Source organism: Delphinapterus leucas, chromosome 5 (assembly GCF_059928025.1).
Source record: "Delphinapterus leucas isolate spDelLeu-1000000601 "Yukka" chromosome 5, BTC_Dleu_Yukka2, whole genome shotgun sequence".
NCBI lineage: Eukaryota > Metazoa > Chordata > Mammalia > Artiodactyla > Monodontidae > Delphinapterus > Delphinapterus leucas.
Window position 1 is genome coordinate 96,775,457 of NC_143133.1, and position 18,554 is coordinate 96,794,010.

An 18,554-nucleotide genomic window follows, 5' to 3' on the forward strand; every position below is an offset into this window, starting at 1 on the left:
AAGAGAGAGGGAGAGAGGAAGAGAAAAAGGGAAAAAGAGAAAAAAAAGAAGGGTCTTACCCTTCAAACAAAAATAGAGAACTAGCATGTAAGAGTTTCAGGGCTGTTTTTTTTTCTAATAACAATGTGACAGTATACGTATTTTTTTTTTAAAGATGAATCAAGTTTTGCCTGACACATGAATTTTTAAAATATTTTAAATATATTTTTTCAATTTCTTTTAGTACACGATTACATTTTATATTATTGACATATTCCTTAATGAATTTCAGTTGAGAGTTTTGATAGGGTTTTTTTAGGCTGAATTACATCATAACAAATAAGTCAATTCCATATAAACTAAATGAATCTATATCAAATATTTTTAGAAGGGCACCCTCAAACGTGGAGCCTGCCTGAAGTAGCATGTTTGTCTGTTCTGGTTTCCAAAACTAATACCTCTGGGATAAGCCTAAAGCCCCAACAACCATTATTTTAAGAAAAGAAACTACCAATAAAGACACATTTTCATAAAATGCTCATCATTTACAGTTATTACTATAATTTCTTATTTGTTAAGCATTACATACATTTCAGAAAACATACATATAAAAATCCTCTATTCCTGAGTGAGGATAACTGATACCAGAAAAAGGCCAGTTAAAGTGAATTACATTTAAAACAAGGACAAAAATTTCACTGTAAATAACAACAACAAAAACCCCTAAAACTAAAACTTTTTTTGCTTATATTTAACAAAAATTCAGTTTATAATTACAACTATACTATCTCTTAGAATGAACTGTTTGAGAGGGAGAGGATTCTTCTGAAAATTAGTAATGACATTACAATGACAGACTCTGATGGGCGCAACAGGATGATACAGAAGATTATTTCTGCCAAAATATTTTAGGATTTCATCAATTTTCCCAAGAACCCTCTATATCCTTTAAAATTCAAATTATTCTTCTTTGAAGGGCCACTTGTTTTTCATCCAGATAGCATTTCTCCTGATTAATCTCCAAACCCCTGTTTATCCTTGACTCTGCAGACAGATTCAAGAAAGTATACAAGTCATACAATTTCACCTTGAAATCAATTTGCAAAGCATTTTACACTCTACTGTCAGGTATTCTCCAAGAATCAAAAGAGACATAACCAAAAAGCTACAGATGGGACAGGCTGGGGGCAGAGAGCTAGCTTATCTGAGCCAGGACTAATTCTATAAGAGATTAATTCATTAGTGAATATTTTCACATTGATGGAGTTTGCTCTGCTATAGCAGCAACCTTGTACCTTGGGAGCTCTGATAATGAGGACCTGATAATGAGGACCTCTGTACCTCATTTAACCATCTCAAAAGTCATGTGAAGTGATTGTTATCAACATTTTACAGAAAGGAGTAAGATGAACAGAAAATATATTTACCCAAGATCACAGAGAAAATGAATAGAAGACCCATAACTAAAACCCAAGTCTCCTAATAGCTCCTCCCATACACCACACTGCCTCCATGATACACATATTCACTCAACAATACACATTCACCGAACCACATCTATGTGCTAGAAACTGTGCTAGCTATTGGAGAGTCATAAAAAGCCAGTCATAAAAGGACAAATACTGTACGATTCCACTTATACGAGATACATGGAAAAGTCAAATTGATAGAGACAATCTCTGCTAGGGGCTGGGGGAAGGAAGGAATTGGGAAGTTATTGTTTAATGCATACAAAGATTTAGCTTTGCAATGCGAAAAAAGTCCTAGAGACAGACAGTGGTGATGGTTGCACAACAACATGAATGTACTTAATGCCACCAGTGGTTAAAATGGTCAACTTTATGTTATGTGTATTTATCATAATTTTTAAAAAAATAATCTTTAAAAACTAGATGGCAAACAAAATCCAAAATTACTATTAAGAAAAATTTTAAGTGTAATAGGGGAGACAGACAGACAATAGGGGAGACAGACAGACAAGGAAACCAAGTATTACAATATACCATGACTAATGGAAACATTAAAAGCCAGTGTGAAATTTAACAGAAGTCTGATTTAAGTTAAGTATTTGGTAGGTATAACCAAGTTTTATGGAAATATATAGGAGATGGTCAGAGAAAAGAGAACCTAACTAAACCTAGGATCAAAAACTTCCAAGACAGGTGGAGATAATCCAAAGATAAAATGGATGAGTCAGCCATAAGGAAAGCAAAAAAAGTCATTTCAGGTAAAAGCAACAGTGCCAAGGGCCTAAGTTCTGAGAGAACATGGGCCATTTGGTGATCTCTTGAAATAAGTTACATCAGTAGGTCTGGAGCTAATACAAGGTGAAAATGAAAAAGGTATATGTTATATAATAAATGACTTTAATGCTAAGAAAGCTCTGGCATCTGAACTTATTCCTGAAGGATTAAGGTCAAGAAACGGATGTGGCCAAGAAAATTTAAGCAAGGGTGTGACAAAATCATATTTGCATTTTAGAAAAATTGATTTTATACAAACACTAAGTTCATCTTGATCAAAAGACAGAAAAAGATATCCATCTTCCATGAAAAGCCCAAAGGTCATTAAAAAGCAGTCTAAATGTAATTTGAAAGATCCTTAGCTATAATATAAAGATAATGGAACCTCCTTGTAATAAGACAATTCAGCAGGAGAGCTACTTTGGTGGTTTAAAATTTGGCTTACATGAATTTAAAAAGCTACAAACTATTAGTTAACAGTAGAAATTATCCCTCCAAACTGAACTTAATGCCAACAATTCTAGTGAAATTTAATAGAAGTCTATCTCTATGTATTTTGGGAGGGCTAATAAGTCTGTCTGTAATTAAAAGGTGAAGCTATGATTAGTGTGCAACACACTGTAAATCACCCAACGACCCAGCAATGACATCCATTATAGTCAAATGTAAGAGAGGTGAAATCTTGACATTACCAAATATTCACTCAGACACTTCTGCAAAACCACAATTCTTTAGCATACAGCTCCCCTTCGCCCCTACATAATTAAAAGTTTTAAGGAATTCTCTCAAACTCAAAAGCAGTAGAGAACATGGCACTGAGATACCCCTCCTCGTAAACCACCTCTACTCACCCAACCTCCTAAGGGTCTGGTGGTCCCTTTATCATCAACATATCCAAGCCTTCCTCACTTTCAGCCAACTAAAGCCCACTTCCTGAAGCAGCTCGAAATCCAAACCCTTTCCAGTTTTTCCTCTGGGGCCACACCTATCTCCCATGACAGCCCTCTAGATACGAGCATCCTATACCATCCCAAATCTCTAATGAAGGCCAAAAGAAAAAGAGAACATTCACTCACCCAACACTGCCCTCAAACTACAATCTCCCCATTCTTTCTCTCACTTGCTAAGCAGAGAAGCCTCCCTATATATTATAATTCAAAGCCTAGGAAAATGATCATTTCACTGCCGCTGATTTCAGAGTTGCCTACTGCTATACTGTCTGTAAATTTATCAAAGACAGTAGGAGATGGTTTTAATACATATCCCAGGGATGGTTAATTAACATTTGAAGTACCTTCACCAAGAATACACATTCTAGAAATGGGTAATTAGCATTTGAAAGTCTCTAGTCAAAGTCTACCACCCAGAGGTGCTTCCATAAGCTATTAGAACAATGGAAATTTAAAATGAGCTCCTAAATGGTGAAAGGAGTAATGTTAGTATAGCTCTGAATTAAAGACCAGTCACCACAGCTGTGTGATTTTCTCCAGCAGTACGGAGGTGCTTGCCAGGCAAGAAGAAATAAGAGAGGTGGACTTAACCAAGCCATTATAGAAAGAGAGAGTGAAAAGAGAATCAATGGTGTTTTCAGGGAGCAATAGTGATGGGTCATGAACTCCATGCTGAGTAAGGAAGAATTTGAGGACTGGAAAGGGATTATTAATGAGAAAGTGGAAGAGTTAATGGATCAGAGATTTCAAAGTGAAAGAATTACTAGATTGGAAGTACAAAGGCAGATCAACTAGAATAATAAGGAGTGAAATACTCAAAGTCAAGATTTCTGAGGTGTTATTAGTGATGACATATCTTAAAAGTATATAATAAAATAATTGGGCCACGCTGAGGAATTTGCTGGTAAAAGTAATATAACTAAAATTCTGTTCTCACTTAAGTAATTATTATCATTGTGATAATTTTCTGTTTCATAGAGAACTGCATACAGAGAATATTAAAATACGGAAACCAAAAATTCAAACAGAAACCATGAAATACTATACTCTCACATATATTACTTTAAGCCTAACAGACTTATTAACATGTGCTCTAGCATTAGCTGGATTCAAATTCCAACTTGGCCATTTACTAGCTGAGTGCCTCTGTTTCCACACTGGCAAAATGGGGATGTTATTAGTACCTACCGCATAGGATTGCCAGAGGATTATATATGTCACTCTATGTAAAGAGCTAAGAATAGTGTGGAGGCCATAGCAAACACTATGTAAATGTTAGCTAGTATTATCAGAGTCTGAGACTTCACTACTTTCAAGGTATACCAAAAACCAAAGAGGCTAAAGTAATGGACTGATTTTGAGATAAGGCATTTTGCTTGAAGGACACATTTAATAGGTGTAACATTTCTTACTAACCAGTCTGATTTACAGTAATAAGCACTAAAACATTTCAAGGTAGTAGAACAGCCTTTTTTAAACCTAAAAGGAAGGTAAATATTTAGCTAAACAAACTATAAAGAAATATAACCTGCAATGACTGGTGGTGATACTTGAGTTGTCTGTCCTGTAACTGCTTTACTATTAATTGGTTTTGCAAAGATCAGCTTCGTGATTACTGGACCAGAGGTTGGAGTTCGAGGTTTCTTCGCAATCTGAAATATATAAATAACTATAAAGACCATTGTTTCTATAAAACACCTATTCAATCAAAATTAGACAAGATTGATATACAGAAGTACATGTGAAACCAGCTCATTTAACAAAACATATCTAAGTACTGACGTTAAAAACATTTAAAATGCAGCCATTCACCAAAATACTAATATGATCACATCCTTAGGCCATTATACAACAATACCTTTGGATTTTATTGCAAATCCTTATTTTAGTCTCTGGGACATATGCATATAATGAAAAACAAATTAATTTGTAAAAATAATGTTTAATGTTCAATAGTAATGTTTAAAATAACCATTTAATAATAATAATGAAACACAAATATGGCACAGCAATATCCTTTTCCAAATAGCTAATTATTCAATAATAAAAAGATGGAGTAGAGTACGTTAAGAAAGCATAGTGCAAATGATAAATATAATTTCATTGGCCCCTGGAAGCAAAATATAAATACACATAAAGGATAGGCTCATGATTATATCTTCAACTTTAGATCTATATATCAGGGGCAGATAAATAAGGAACTGCACAAGTTAACACCCTAGGATACAAAGAGACATGTTTGGCAAAACAAAGACTATTCTAAAGGTGAAGCCTCTGAAATATTATTTACTAAAATACACTTTACTAGACTATAAATTGTTTGAAGGGAGGGTCTATGTTTTATTCATCTCTGCTTTTACATTATACACGGTACACTGTTGCCCTAAACTAAAATTCTCCACAAGTCAAGGAAGGTAGAGTTACCAATGTCCTTATACTGAAATTGCAATGTATGCAAGGCACAGCTTTTTCTAAAAGTCAGAAGCAGAAATTTAGCAATGATAAAAAATCATAGCCTTTAGCAATAATAAAAATCATAGACTTTTTTACCAGTTTATGATAAAAATCATGGACTTTCAGAACAGGAAGGACATTAAATACTAATTTTATCTTTGGCAGATTGAAAATTGAGGCCCTGAAAGTACTATTATTGGAAATAATAACTCAAAATGAACAAACATGACCAACTTAAACGACAAAACATACCAGAAGCTGTAACTGATTACAGAACTAAGTAAATACCAGCTTTGTGCTCAAACTATAAATTAAACTTAATAACATTTTCTTACACTTAGAATATATTACTTTCTTACACTCAGAACATATTACTGACAAAACAAAATGTAAAGGAAACACAAATCACCTTTTAAAAAAACGAACCAAAGAGATTCCCTACTATATTAAAAAATATCCAGCTTGTAAAACTCTGATATACCCAAATAAATCCATAATTGTAGTTTTAAAAACTGATGCAATTTGGGAGACACACAGAGAAAATATTTCCCAAGTGTATTTACAGGCCTAAAACTCTAAAATAAGTTAGAATATGTTGTCTATTGACTTAGTATTAAGAATCTCAAGAGGTAGAGGTATTGATATTCTTGGAAATTTGTGTCTCGAAATAGATAATCTTAGCTATAGAGTTTGGGAACTTAAAGTGTTTCCCCATTTTTAACTAATTTTCACAATCATAAAACTATATGAATACTTACCAACCAGGAAAAAAAATGTAAATACGACCAAGAGCACATTAATTATTCAAAGGAACAATCTCAACTTGTCCTTGTGGTTTTGTTTCTTTAGTGTAGCAGTGCTGAAAATAAGGATTTCCAATTCTGTCAAGGAACCAGGCTTTTTGCATTATGAATTCTAAACTACCCTAGAACAAATTTACTTTATTAAATAAAACAGAGCATAAAGGATCTTCTCTTTTTTTTGCAGTATGCGGGCCTCTCACTGTTGTGGCCTCTCCCGTTGTGGAGCACAGGCTCCAGACGCGCAGGCTTAGCGGCCATGACTCACGGACCCAGCCGCTCTGTGGCATGTGGGATCTTCCCGGACCGGGCACGAACCCGTGTCCCCTGCATCGGCAGGCGGACCCTCAACCACTGCGCCACCAGGGAAGCCCAAAGGATCTTTTTAACAAATGTATCTAATTAGCAGATTAAGACAAAAATGAATCAAAGAAGGAAATTTACAAATAAGACTGCCAAAGATGTGATCAAATAATACATGCAGGTAATTTTGGGCACTGTGTTATACAGATTCAGGAACTAATAAGGAGTTATGTTGTTCCATACGGCTAATTATCTATTATTCTTATATACTATGCACAAGAAACACAGGAAAGTGTTTATGTATCTGTAACTAAGTGTAACTATACCTCTTTGTTACTGCCTCTGGCCTCAACTGTCACCTTTAGAGATGGGTCTCCTTCTTCCACCCTTTCCTATTGTCCACACCCTAATAAGTTTCAATACTCTGATTAAACTTAAGACAATGCTGAGAACCGTCTGGGAAAAAAATCAGGGGATCATACACACCATGTAAAAGTAAACCAAATATTCTGTTGCCCAAAATGGATACAGATAGATGTGTAGCTTTTTGTTTGTTTTTTCTGTGCTTCAGTGCTTCAGAGCTTTATAGGCTACTCTTGAGTTGAAAAGATTTGAGTTGCCTAAAAATAACTGGACAAGTAGAACAATATTCTAAATGGGGTTTCTTTTGTTTCTGTTTTTATTTTATTTATTTATTTATTTTGCAGTACGCGGGCCTCTCACTGTTGTGGCCTCTCCCTTTGCGGAGCACAGGCTCCGGACATGCAGGCTCAGCGGCCATGGCTCACGGGCCCCGCCGCTCCGCGGCATGTGGGATCCTCCCGGACCGGGGCATGAACCTGTGTCCCCTGCATCGGCAGGTGGACTCTCAACCACTGCGCCACCAGGTAAGCCCTTGTTTTTGTTTTTAAATAGCAGTCTTTTTAAATAAATAGAATCAGATTTTATAAAAGTAAGGACAAGAAGAGAAGTTATAAGAATTAGACCCCAGTCTTTGTTTTTATTGTTGTTACTTAGGGGATTATAGTAGAAAACTAGTGGATACAAGTAAACTGGTCTTACAAATAGTATGTATACATTGCTCTTGTAAATGAAAAAAAAAATGACATTCTGATTTACATTTACAGTATCTTGCGAACATGGTTGTGATCCATATCCCCAAAGCCAGATAAACTCTGGTAAACCAATAAAAACAAGTTTTAAAACTGATTAAAAAACAAGCTGAGGACAAGGTGCTTGATGGTGATAGGATATCTCATTCAAGAGATCCTCACCAAAAAAAGTAAAAGGAAGTCAGAATTAAGTGAGAGATGATAATGAACAAGAAAGAGCACTAAATGTTTAATAGTGGCAGAAGGGACATGGACAAATTATAAAGTTTGAGAAATCTTATGAAGTTCTTAAATAAAAAGCCTGTGAAAAATAAGTTTCTAACTATTTTGCCAACATAATAACCAAAACAATATTTCTAATATCAGCTGAGAGTGGACAGTTCCCCAAACCTTCCTCCTTCCTTATACACCTGCTTTATTTCTCTAACTCATGCCTTCTTTCTAAAAGCCAACTCTTTCAAACAGGAAATGCATTTGTGGTCTTAAGTGGATCATTGTATTTCTAAGAGCAGTGGTGACCTAAAAAAACCTACTGGGCATGAAAAAATACTTAACATATGCTCTTATAACCTTCTATCTTAGGGTTCTATTCATACTAACAATGGGTACCATTTTGAAGGATTCTCAATGTTTTCAGAACCATACGAAAAAGTTATCTTTTCTTATGTGTTTCATCACGATCAAATAGCCATCTTACAGCTAAAATCAAAAACTCAGAGAAAATAAGTAGCCTATCCAAAGTTCCGCAGCTGGGAGGGCAGCAGAGAAGAGACTGAAATCCAGTTGGTCCAATTCTAAACCTTCCATCACATGGCACTGCCTTTCTACATTGCAAACATGAGCGATACAATGGACAGTAAATTCCAAAGAAGAGGCACACACTGGCTGGTATGCACTACTGCTGGCTTGAAGGGTTTCTCGGAGCAGCAAGTTTTCCTAGACTCTGGCCATCTGTTAGCTGAAAATATCATGTCTGAATGATTTTTTGACAGCCTGACATCAACTCTGGCATCTTTATACCAGCAGAACATCCTTGTACTCAAACTACTACTGAGAATAAAATTGTTTTAAAATGAGTAAAAAGCTATAAATACACTAAATTGGAATTTAACCAAAATTAAGTTCTAAGTTCTCTGGCAGAAATTTTCAAAAGCATTAGACATATCAAACTTTACAAAAAAAAAACCACACAATTACTAAAAGCAACATTCAAAAGAATTCAGTAACAACTATGCATTTAATCACCCTACACACGCAACTATGAATCAATTTAATATTTAACATGCATTTTAACTAGTAAGCGCCCTTTTTTTTTTTTTTTTTTTTTTTTTTTACCTGTACTGTTTTTAACTGTTGGGTCTGTAACACAGAGGGCTGAGTTGTAGTATTAATCAGTTGACTTCCTGGGGTCAATGCTGAGACACCAATGACAGGTTTCACCTCTGGCCTCCCTCCAATGGTAACTACTTTAATTTGCTGCGGTGGTAACTTAGCATCTCCTGACTGGGCCTGAGTTGTAACTTTCTGAGCCTGGGGTTGGCTATGGGGTAGTGCTAAAACAATTGGTGAACCAGACTTGCCCAAAGTTGTTAAAATTAACTTCTGTCCATCTGGTTTAAGGGTCTGATTGCCAAGTTTAAGATCAGATGTCTGTGATACTTTGTTTAAAATAATCTGATTGGCTGATATAGTCACAGGAGTCTGAGCACCAAGTTTTTGAAGGCCACTTGGAAAAGCTGGTTTCACCGTGGTATTACAATCTGCTTTAGTAATTGTGGTATTCACTGCAACTTGGTTAGTGTGGTTACTGTACACTGTTATTGGTTCCGTGGAAATGGGCGTGGCTGTAGAGTCACCAGTAGAATTTATGTTGACAATTTCTTCCAGTTCTGTCTCCATGGGAATTGGGGATGAAACAATAACAGCCTCAATACTATCATCATCCACTAAAGTTATACCAGTGTCCATTATCTCCTCTGGAAGCAAACTATTCACCTCAGCTGGCACCACCTCCATGATCGTTCTCCTGCTAGAAAGTTGATCAGGCACTGCAATAAAATTTGAAAAATGAATAAATTACTAGGTTTCAAAACAGATTTAAGAGAAGAAAAAAAATTATTCAAGAAAAATGCAAATGACAAAACAAAAATTTTTACTGATGTATAACTGAATGAAGGACATTCCTGATGCATATTTGGGTTAAACCATTTTAACAAATCCTCAACCTTCAAGAATCTGAAATATAAGTCATATGGGACACAAAACTAAAAGCAAACATTCTCATTCGCCATGTCTCAACCCAAAAGTATACTGCATTCAGGCAACACTAAGTCACATAATTACAGGAAACTCCTTTCCAGTTCCTGCTCATAAATAAAACCTTTTAATCTTTGACATGTCTGATCATCTTACTTCTTCCCAGTTATGGGTTTTGCTTTTCTTTTTCCTACCGACAAACTTGAAAACTGCTGATTTGCACAAGGAAATAAAGATTTAAATATAAACAGATCTTAGAAAACATATTCAAATCTCCAGTGAGCGAGGTCCTAAAATGAGGTTACTAAACCATTTATAAAAATCCATTAAGATGGGGAGGCAGAAGGGTGAGCTGTGACAAAGCGAGAGAGAGGCCTGGACATATATACACTACCAAACGTAAGGTAGATAGCTTGTGGGAAGCAGCCGCATAGCACAGGGATATCAGCTCGGTGCTTGGTGACTGCCTGGAGGGGTGGGATAGGGAGGGTGGGAGGGAGGGAGATGCAAGAGGGAAGAGATATGGGAACATATGTATATGTATAACTTATTCACTTTGTTATAAAGCAGAAACTAACACACCATTGTAAAGCAATTATACCCCAATAAAGATGTGAAGAAAAAAAAATCCATTAAGGACTCAAATTAATGTTAAAGGAGTTTCTAGAGTAATCCATCTCAGCAACTGTAGGTCAAATGGCTTATCTGGCCCAAGTCTGATCAATTTGCTTCATACTAAAGAAAGCTTTATTTGGAAAGAAGATTCTCAGATCCTCCTCAGCCATTCAAAATGTCACAAAGGGAACCATTTAAGAGGTATACAGCTAGGCCCCATAAAGAAAAAAAAATGGTAATAATAATAAAGCAGATTACGAACAAATCAGAACTGCAATGCTTTCAGCCAAAGGTCATGCAGAACTTCCAATAAAGGAGTCAGTACCATTATCTTCACATATTAAAGAGTTCATCATATTTATGACTGACTAAATAAGTTATCTGCCCAGAGAACGTCTAAGATCCATAGGAACCTAATCAGTAATTCTTTCTTTTCCCTTTTTTTAAAAATATAAACATGCAATACCCATCCAAGATTAAGAGTAACAGACATGAACAGCAAATTATAATTATTAGCATTGACAAATACTATTACTGCCAAAATTAATCTTCACTATTGAGCACTTACTATCTACCAGTGATGGCATAATTTAATTTAATCTATCCTGACATAACTTAATCTATCCTGACAACTCTAATATGGTATAATTATCACCCCCATTTTACATATGAGGAAACTTAGAAAGGTTAAACTATTTGCCCAAGGTCACACAGCTACCCAGTAAATGATAGAGCCAGAACTCAAACTCAGGATATGTTTTATGACACAAAGTTCATAATTTCAATCACAAAATTTACTGCCTTAAATTTTTACCACTGGTATTTTTAAATTGAGGAAAAAAAAAAGTCTACTCCTTTACAGTCAACCTCCTACCCCAAAATCCTACTCTACACAACCACGGGTCTGTTCTATCACCTCACTAGATTAGTGTTGCCTTTTTGCCCATTCTAGAACTTCATATAAATGGAATCATGTATTACGTACTCATGACATAAAGGAATATACAGTATAAGCCTTTTCCCTCAGTATGTTTTTTAAGATTTATCTTTATTCTTACCCTTATTAGCAGCTCAGTTCCTTTTCATTGCTGAGTAACATTCCATTGGATGAATCTACCATAAGTTGTTTATCCATTCATCTGTGGATGGACATTTGGACTGTTTCCATTTTGGGACTATTATGAATAATACTGCTATGAACATTCAAGTTTTTTATGGATATTTTCATTTCTTTTGAATAAATACCTAGAAGTGGACTTGCTAGGTCATAAGGTAAGTTTATTTTTAACTTTGCATGAAACTGCCAAACTACTTCCCAGCTCAGCTGTACCATTTTGTACACCCACCAGCGATGCATGAGGCTCCCAGCTGCTCCACATCCTCGCCAGCAACTGGTTTTGTCGGTCTTTTTAACTTTAGCCATTCTAGTGGGTGTGAAGTGGTATCTCATTGTGGGGTTTTTTTTTGCGGTACATGGGCCTCTCACTGTTGTGGCCTCTCCTGTTGCGGAGCACAGGCTCCGGACGCGCAGGCTCAGCGGCCATGGCTCACGGGCCCAGCCGCTCCGTGGCATGTGGGATCCTCCCGGACCAGGGCACGAACTCGTGTCCCCTGCATTGGCAGGCGGACTCTCAACCACTGCGCCACCAGGGAAGCCCTCATTGTGGTTTTAATTTGCAATTCCCAGATGACTAAAGACATTGAGCATCTTTTCATATGAATGTTATCTATTTGTGTATCTTCTTTTAAAAAGTGCCTGTGTTAAAGCCTTTTGCCAAATTTTTAAAATATTGGGTTTTTTATCTTCTTGTTGAGTTGGATGAGTTCTTTACATATATTGCAAAACCATCAGTCACAGTAACTTGTAGCTCAGAGGAATCACTAAGGTTTCCAAAGTATGAGCACTTCTCTGGATGCGGCTCTTCCTAATCAGGAGAATCCCCTCTGGCACTTACAGAACAGGGCATTTACAGACAGGCTCTTTAAAACATCAACACCAATTATACCTTCTGCAGTGGAAGCCAGATAACAGTACACAACAATAAATGGCCTCACCCACAGTGCCACATTAGCTTCACTTCCCTACCGTGGACCCTGCCCAAGGCCTGTCAGTTGTCTCTGAACATTCCATCCCACATAGAACAAGGTAGGATGATGACTTGGGTGTCAGCATCCAACACAACCATAAAAGTTTGACTCCCTCTTCTCCCTGAAGTTCCCCCAGCACGTTTAGACAGATGGGTGTGGCCTCTGGTCTCCCTTAAGGATAGGGAGACCTCAGCCCAACACTTATTCATCTTTCTCCTTAAAACACCTGAAGTCAAGGTGTAAGAGGAGGAGAGGTCACCCCACAGAAGGAGACAGTGGTCAGATGGTGCATTTACTTTCAGTTTCAAGCCCCCACACTTGCAGCCCAACCAAACAAACTTCTAATGTTTTCGATCCACCCAGATCCTCATTTCTAACATCATTTTCTCAGCTCTGGGGACTCCTTGACTCAGCAGCTACAGCCCCGCCGCCCTTCTGCTAGGGCCATGGAGTTGAGTGTACAACAACCAAGGTAACCATTCAGGCTATCTCTCAGCTCAGCCCCTAAATATTCATTAAGAGGTAGAACACCGAAGGGCTCCTACTTCCCTTGCCTCTGCCACCCTTGCCCACCACTTGGGTGAGAGCATTCGCTGCCAGATGCCAGAGAGTCTTTCAATATCCCCTAGCCCAGCCCTCAAGGTCCTCATCCTTCCTCTTTCAAAAAGCCATGTCTCTGTCAGCACTCCATTCTTATGGCTTAAACTGTCAAGTACTGGGAGGGGGCTGAGATTTTAGCCTCTCCTTGCAAGCTAACAAAGTAGCCTGTCACTGTTTCGTGGATACTGGCAGACAACACAGTAGGCCTAGGTCAGAGACACAGGACCTACTACTCCAAGCACAGCAAGGAACATAAGTATCATGCGTGTATCAGTTCCCCTGTTGCCCCCAAGTCCTACAGGCCAGATGTGGAGAGGAGCCCAGGTAGACACTGTGCAGGCAGGTTTGCATCACAACTGACGGACCCTGAGCTTAAGGAACCTGAATCATTTATAACCTGAAGCACACCTGCCCTTTGTCCAAAGGGAGATATTATCTTTACTATACTGGAAGATAAGCAAATCTGCCCTCTGCAACAGCAGGAGTCGCTAACTATCATCCAAGGCTTTATGCTATACAAACATCCTGGAAAAAATTGTTTAAAAGGGCTGTCACACTACTGAGCCTGCAAGCCACAACTACTGAAGCCCACGTGCCACAACTACTGAAGCCCTCGTGCCTACAGCCCGTGCTCTGCAACAACAGCTCAGTTTGAAGTGAGAAGCCCGCGCACCACAGCGAGAAGCCTGCGCACCAAAGGGAAGAGTAGCCCTCGCTCGCTGCATCTAGAGAAAGCCCGTGCGCAGCAACAAAGACCCAATGCAGACAAAAATAAAGTTTTTTAAATAAAAAAAAAGTAGATAAAAGGGCTGTCACCGCCTCACTTGTAAGAAGTACAGAAATGCAAAGACCCAGGGAGAACTGTTTCCCAAAAGTATCTCTCTCTACTTATTTATTTTAGCAATGTTTTTTGTACTTCTAGTGTATAGGTCTTCTTTCTATATATATTTTGGTAAATTTATCCCTAAGTGTTTCACGTTTTTTTGATGCATTGCAAGTGGTCTTTTTTTTTTTCCATTTTCCAACTGTTTGTTGCTAGTATACAGAGATTCAACTGATTATTTTATATTGTCCATGTATCTAACAATTAGCTAAACTCACTAAATCTCAATGTAGAGCCCTTAGGATTTTTTAGAAAGATAATCCATGGTGTCTGAGAATAAGATCAGTATTTCTTCCTTTCCAATCTGCATGTCTTTTGTTTCTTTTCCTTACCTTACCGCCCGCACTGGCTAGGACCTACAGTAAAATGTTGAATAAAAGTGGTAAGAGCAGACATCTTTACCTTGTTCCCAGACTTACCCTTAGCTGTAGGTTTTTCATAAATTCCCTCTATTAGGTTGAGAAAGCTAACTTATAGTACCAGTTTGTAGTTGTTTCTTTTTTCAATCATAATCATAAATGGATATCTAATCATATGTTTTTTTCTACAACTAGTGAGATAATCATATGGCTTTCCTCTTTTAGTCTGGGAGTTATATTGATTTTTTATTAAGCCAATTCTGCATTCCTGAAATAAACTCCACTCAAAATTATATAAAATTGTATAAAATCATATTTTCTACATATTGCCAAATTCTACTGGCTAATATTTTGTTAATCAATTTTGTCTATACTCATGAGGACTACTGGTCTGTAGTTTTTTTGTAGTGGCTCTCTGGGGATAATGCTAGTCTAATAAAATGAGTTGGGAGGTCTTCACTCCTCTTCAATTTTCAGGAAGAGTCTTCATGGAATTGTTACAATTTCTTCCTAAAATGTTTGTTAGAATTCACCAGTAAAGCCATCTAGACATAAAGCTTTCTTGTGAGGTTTTTAACTATAAATTCAATTTCTTGAATATGTGTAGGGTTACTCGGGTTATCTCTTTCTTTCTGAGTGACCTTTGATATTTGATAGTTTGTATCTTTTAAGGAATTTGTCTATTCCTCTAAGTTGCCAAATTTATTAGCATAAAGTTATACAAAATATTCTTTTATTTTAATGTCTGTAGAGATAGCAACTCTTCCATCCTCATTTTGGTAGTTTCTGTCTTTTCTCCTTTTTTTCTCTGATCAGTCTAGTTGGAGATTTTTCAATTTTACTGATCTTTTCAAGAACGATTTTGGCTTCATTGATTTTTCCCAACAGTTTGTCCATTTTTTACTTAACTATTACCTTTATCTCCTTCCTTCTGCTTACTTTAGATTTGTTTTTTTCTAGAAACTTCAGATGGAAGCACAGATCAGGATTCGACAAACCACAGCCTACAGACCAAATTAAGCCCACGGTCTGTTTATGTATTTCTCTGCAGCTAAGAATGATTTTTACATTTGTAAATAGTTGGGCGAGAGTGAGTATATGTGTGTGTGTGTGTATATATATATATATGTATATATATATACAGACATATATATACACATACATATATATACAGTGTATGTGTGTGTGTATATATATATATATATATATATATACACACATACACACACTACCCTACAAAGCCTAAAATATTTGCCATCTGGCCCTTTATAGAAAAAATCTGTCAACACTTGGTTTAGATCATTGATTTTAAACCTTTGATATTTGATAGTTTGTATCTTTTAAGATATTTGTCTATTCCTCTCAGTTGCCAAATTTATTACCATAAAGATTTTAAACCTTCTTTTCTGAAATAAACATTTAATGTTAAAAATTCCCCCAATGCTGCTTTAACTGCATTCTACTAATCTCAATATGTTTTTATTATCATTCGCTTCAAATGTTTTCTAATAGTCCTTGTGATTTCATCTTTGATACACGGAAAATAAAGAAGTGTGCTATTTAATTCCCAAACATTTGGGGATTTTCTACCTTTTATTATTGATTTCTAATTTGCTCCTATTATTGTCAAAGACTGTAATTACCATTTCCATCATGTGTAGATGGAATTTAGAGACTAGTTTAAGGCTCAGTGTATGGTCCATCTTGGTGAACACTGCACGTGCACCTGAAGAGAACATGTATTCTATGGTTGCTGAGGGTAGCACCCTATAAAAGTCAATTAGGTCAAGTTGGTTGATAGTGTTGTTCATATCTTCCATAGTCTTTCTTTTTCCTTTTCTATCAATTACTGAGAAAGGCTGTTAAAATTCCCAAATACCATTGTGGCTTTGTCATCTTCTCCTCTTCTATGCATTTTTGCTTCTTCATATATTTTAAAGCTCTGTTATTAGGCAGAACATGTCTTCCTATTTGTCCTATTAAAAGGGACCAGGAGCTATAGACCTAGGAGTCTCCCTTGGAAGTAGGAGTAAAGTTCAAACTTGTAACAAGAAAAGGTCTGATTCGTTTGGCCAGTCTCTAAGCAGTATGGGCTGTGCAGAGTTCAGGAGCCAGCACACCTCACAGGCCACTGAGCAGACTGTGATAACTGCTTTATGATTAAACATCCATATCTGTTTCAGTCAGGGTCACATGCAGGGCATGGTGGCCTATGCTAAAAGAAACTCTCAAAAGGAGCTTGTGGGCATGGCAGGAAAGGGTTTGGCCATCTAGTTACATGAATCATCACTCTAATTTTATCCATTAGGAATGGAAGATATGTACTAGCACATGCAACCTCATCATCTCTGTGTTGAGGACCACTCCAAGAAAAGAGAGGATCTTCACAAGCCAATGGGACTGAGGAGCTTTAGTTTACCACATCTGTATGAAAGGTTACCTTTCAAGGTATGGAGAGAAAAGAATATTGAACATACAATGCATTCTCCATGCCTCCAACATTTCTGCTCATAAAATCAAGTTCTAAAAGCCTTAGTTTTAAACTTATTTATGTTTTTTATCAGCATTTAATTAATATGTATTGCTTCCCAACTTTGTGGAGGGAAATTAACCAAAGGCCTTACCCAGACAGACCTCAGAAATCAACAGAAGAGTGGCATGATCACAGCTGTACTTTGGGAGGATTAACTTCATCTCAGTATTTTATTGGACTGGAGGCAGGGAAACCAGTTAGAAGGCTATTACAGTAATTAGTTCAAGACAGAGATAAATGGAGGGACGGATTTAGGGCAGTAAAAGAAATGAGTTAAATATAATATAAAAAATAATATAAGATAGAAATGATAAATGCTCTATGCTTTCACATTTTTAAATGGTTTCTTAGAGAATATTACCAGTGCTGAAACACTCTTCTTTCCCTTAGTTACAGGTGGAGGACAACCTGGTAAACAACTGTTTTCATTCTTGCACATACTAATATAAAATGGTGACGACCTATCATCATATTATAGGTGAGTAATTGGTCAGATGTTGGGACAGAAACATTTGAATGTTTAAGAATTACACTTTTGTACCTAGAGCTTACCACCAGCACTATCTGGTTAACTATACTACTTGGATTTTAGCTTTCATTTCTAAGATCAAACATCAACAACTCAAAAACTAGGTACAGAACTACATTTCTCAAACTAAGCTGGGAGCAGTGAACTGTAAAACATGAGTCTTGAAGAGATTTTGAGAAGTTCATATTTTCATTTCAATAATATATATTTTTTAAAAGTATATTCTGGATCACCTTGATAACCACCTCATATCTACCATCAATGGTACCAGAATTAGAGTGGGCACAGAAGGGTCTTACAAGGTAAATGATATATTTATGCCAAGTGAAAGCCAAACCACCTAACCAGTGATTTAAGGAGGAAAGCTCTGCAGCATTCAAACATAGAAAAGTAGTGTAGGAGTTGAGTTATCATAGGATATACAGCATATAGAAAACTGCACACCTAGCCAAGGCCCACAATAGTATATTCACTATGCAAAGAAAGATTTCATTTCAGCAAAACAACATCATCCATCACCCTAAATTTAATTGGTTTTACTGGCTTTACAGTTTTGTTTATATTTCATTTATAAATTTACTTTTCTTTTATACTTCCATATAAGCAATAAGCATAAGGAATTTATATACATCTAAAAATTAAATATTTTAATAAAATAAAACTATTTAGGCCAATACTGAGGATCCACAATATTTTTTTCCCTTTAAAGGGAGATTGTATATTATTCATGCTCAAGATTAACCTGGTGGAAAAAACATGGGGATTCACATCAGAAAGATCTGCTTCCAAATCTTGACTCTCCTAGTTGCTTATCATGTAACCCTAAGCAATAATCTCTCTAAGCCCTAGT

The 18,554-nt window shown here is 36.6% G+C and overlaps 1 protein-coding gene across 10 annotated transcripts in view; it reads right to left on the reverse strand.

Moving 5' to 3' along the window:
• Positions 1–18,554, reverse strand: part of LIN54 (lin-54 DREAM MuvB core complex component) — a 75,829-nt gene that overhangs the window by 52,235 nt on the left and 5,040 nt on the right. For 6 of the 10 annotated variants that reach the window (XR_016393347.1, XM_022599407.2, XM_089912171.1 and 3 more), the window contains exons 2-3: positions 9,177–9,889; positions 4,701–4,824 (exon numbers count right to left, since the gene is read on the reverse strand). Coding sequence is in view for 9 of the 10 variants with exons in the window: in XM_089912171.1 (XP_089768297.1) it covers positions 4,701–4,824; positions 9,177–9,889 (837 nt within the window). In the remaining variant the exon portion in view is untranslated. The remainder of the gene's footprint in view (positions 1–4,700; positions 4,825–9,176; positions 9,890–18,554) is intronic. The other 4 variants (XM_022599409.2, XM_089912173.1, XM_089912174.1 and 1 more) reach the window with 1 other exon arrangement.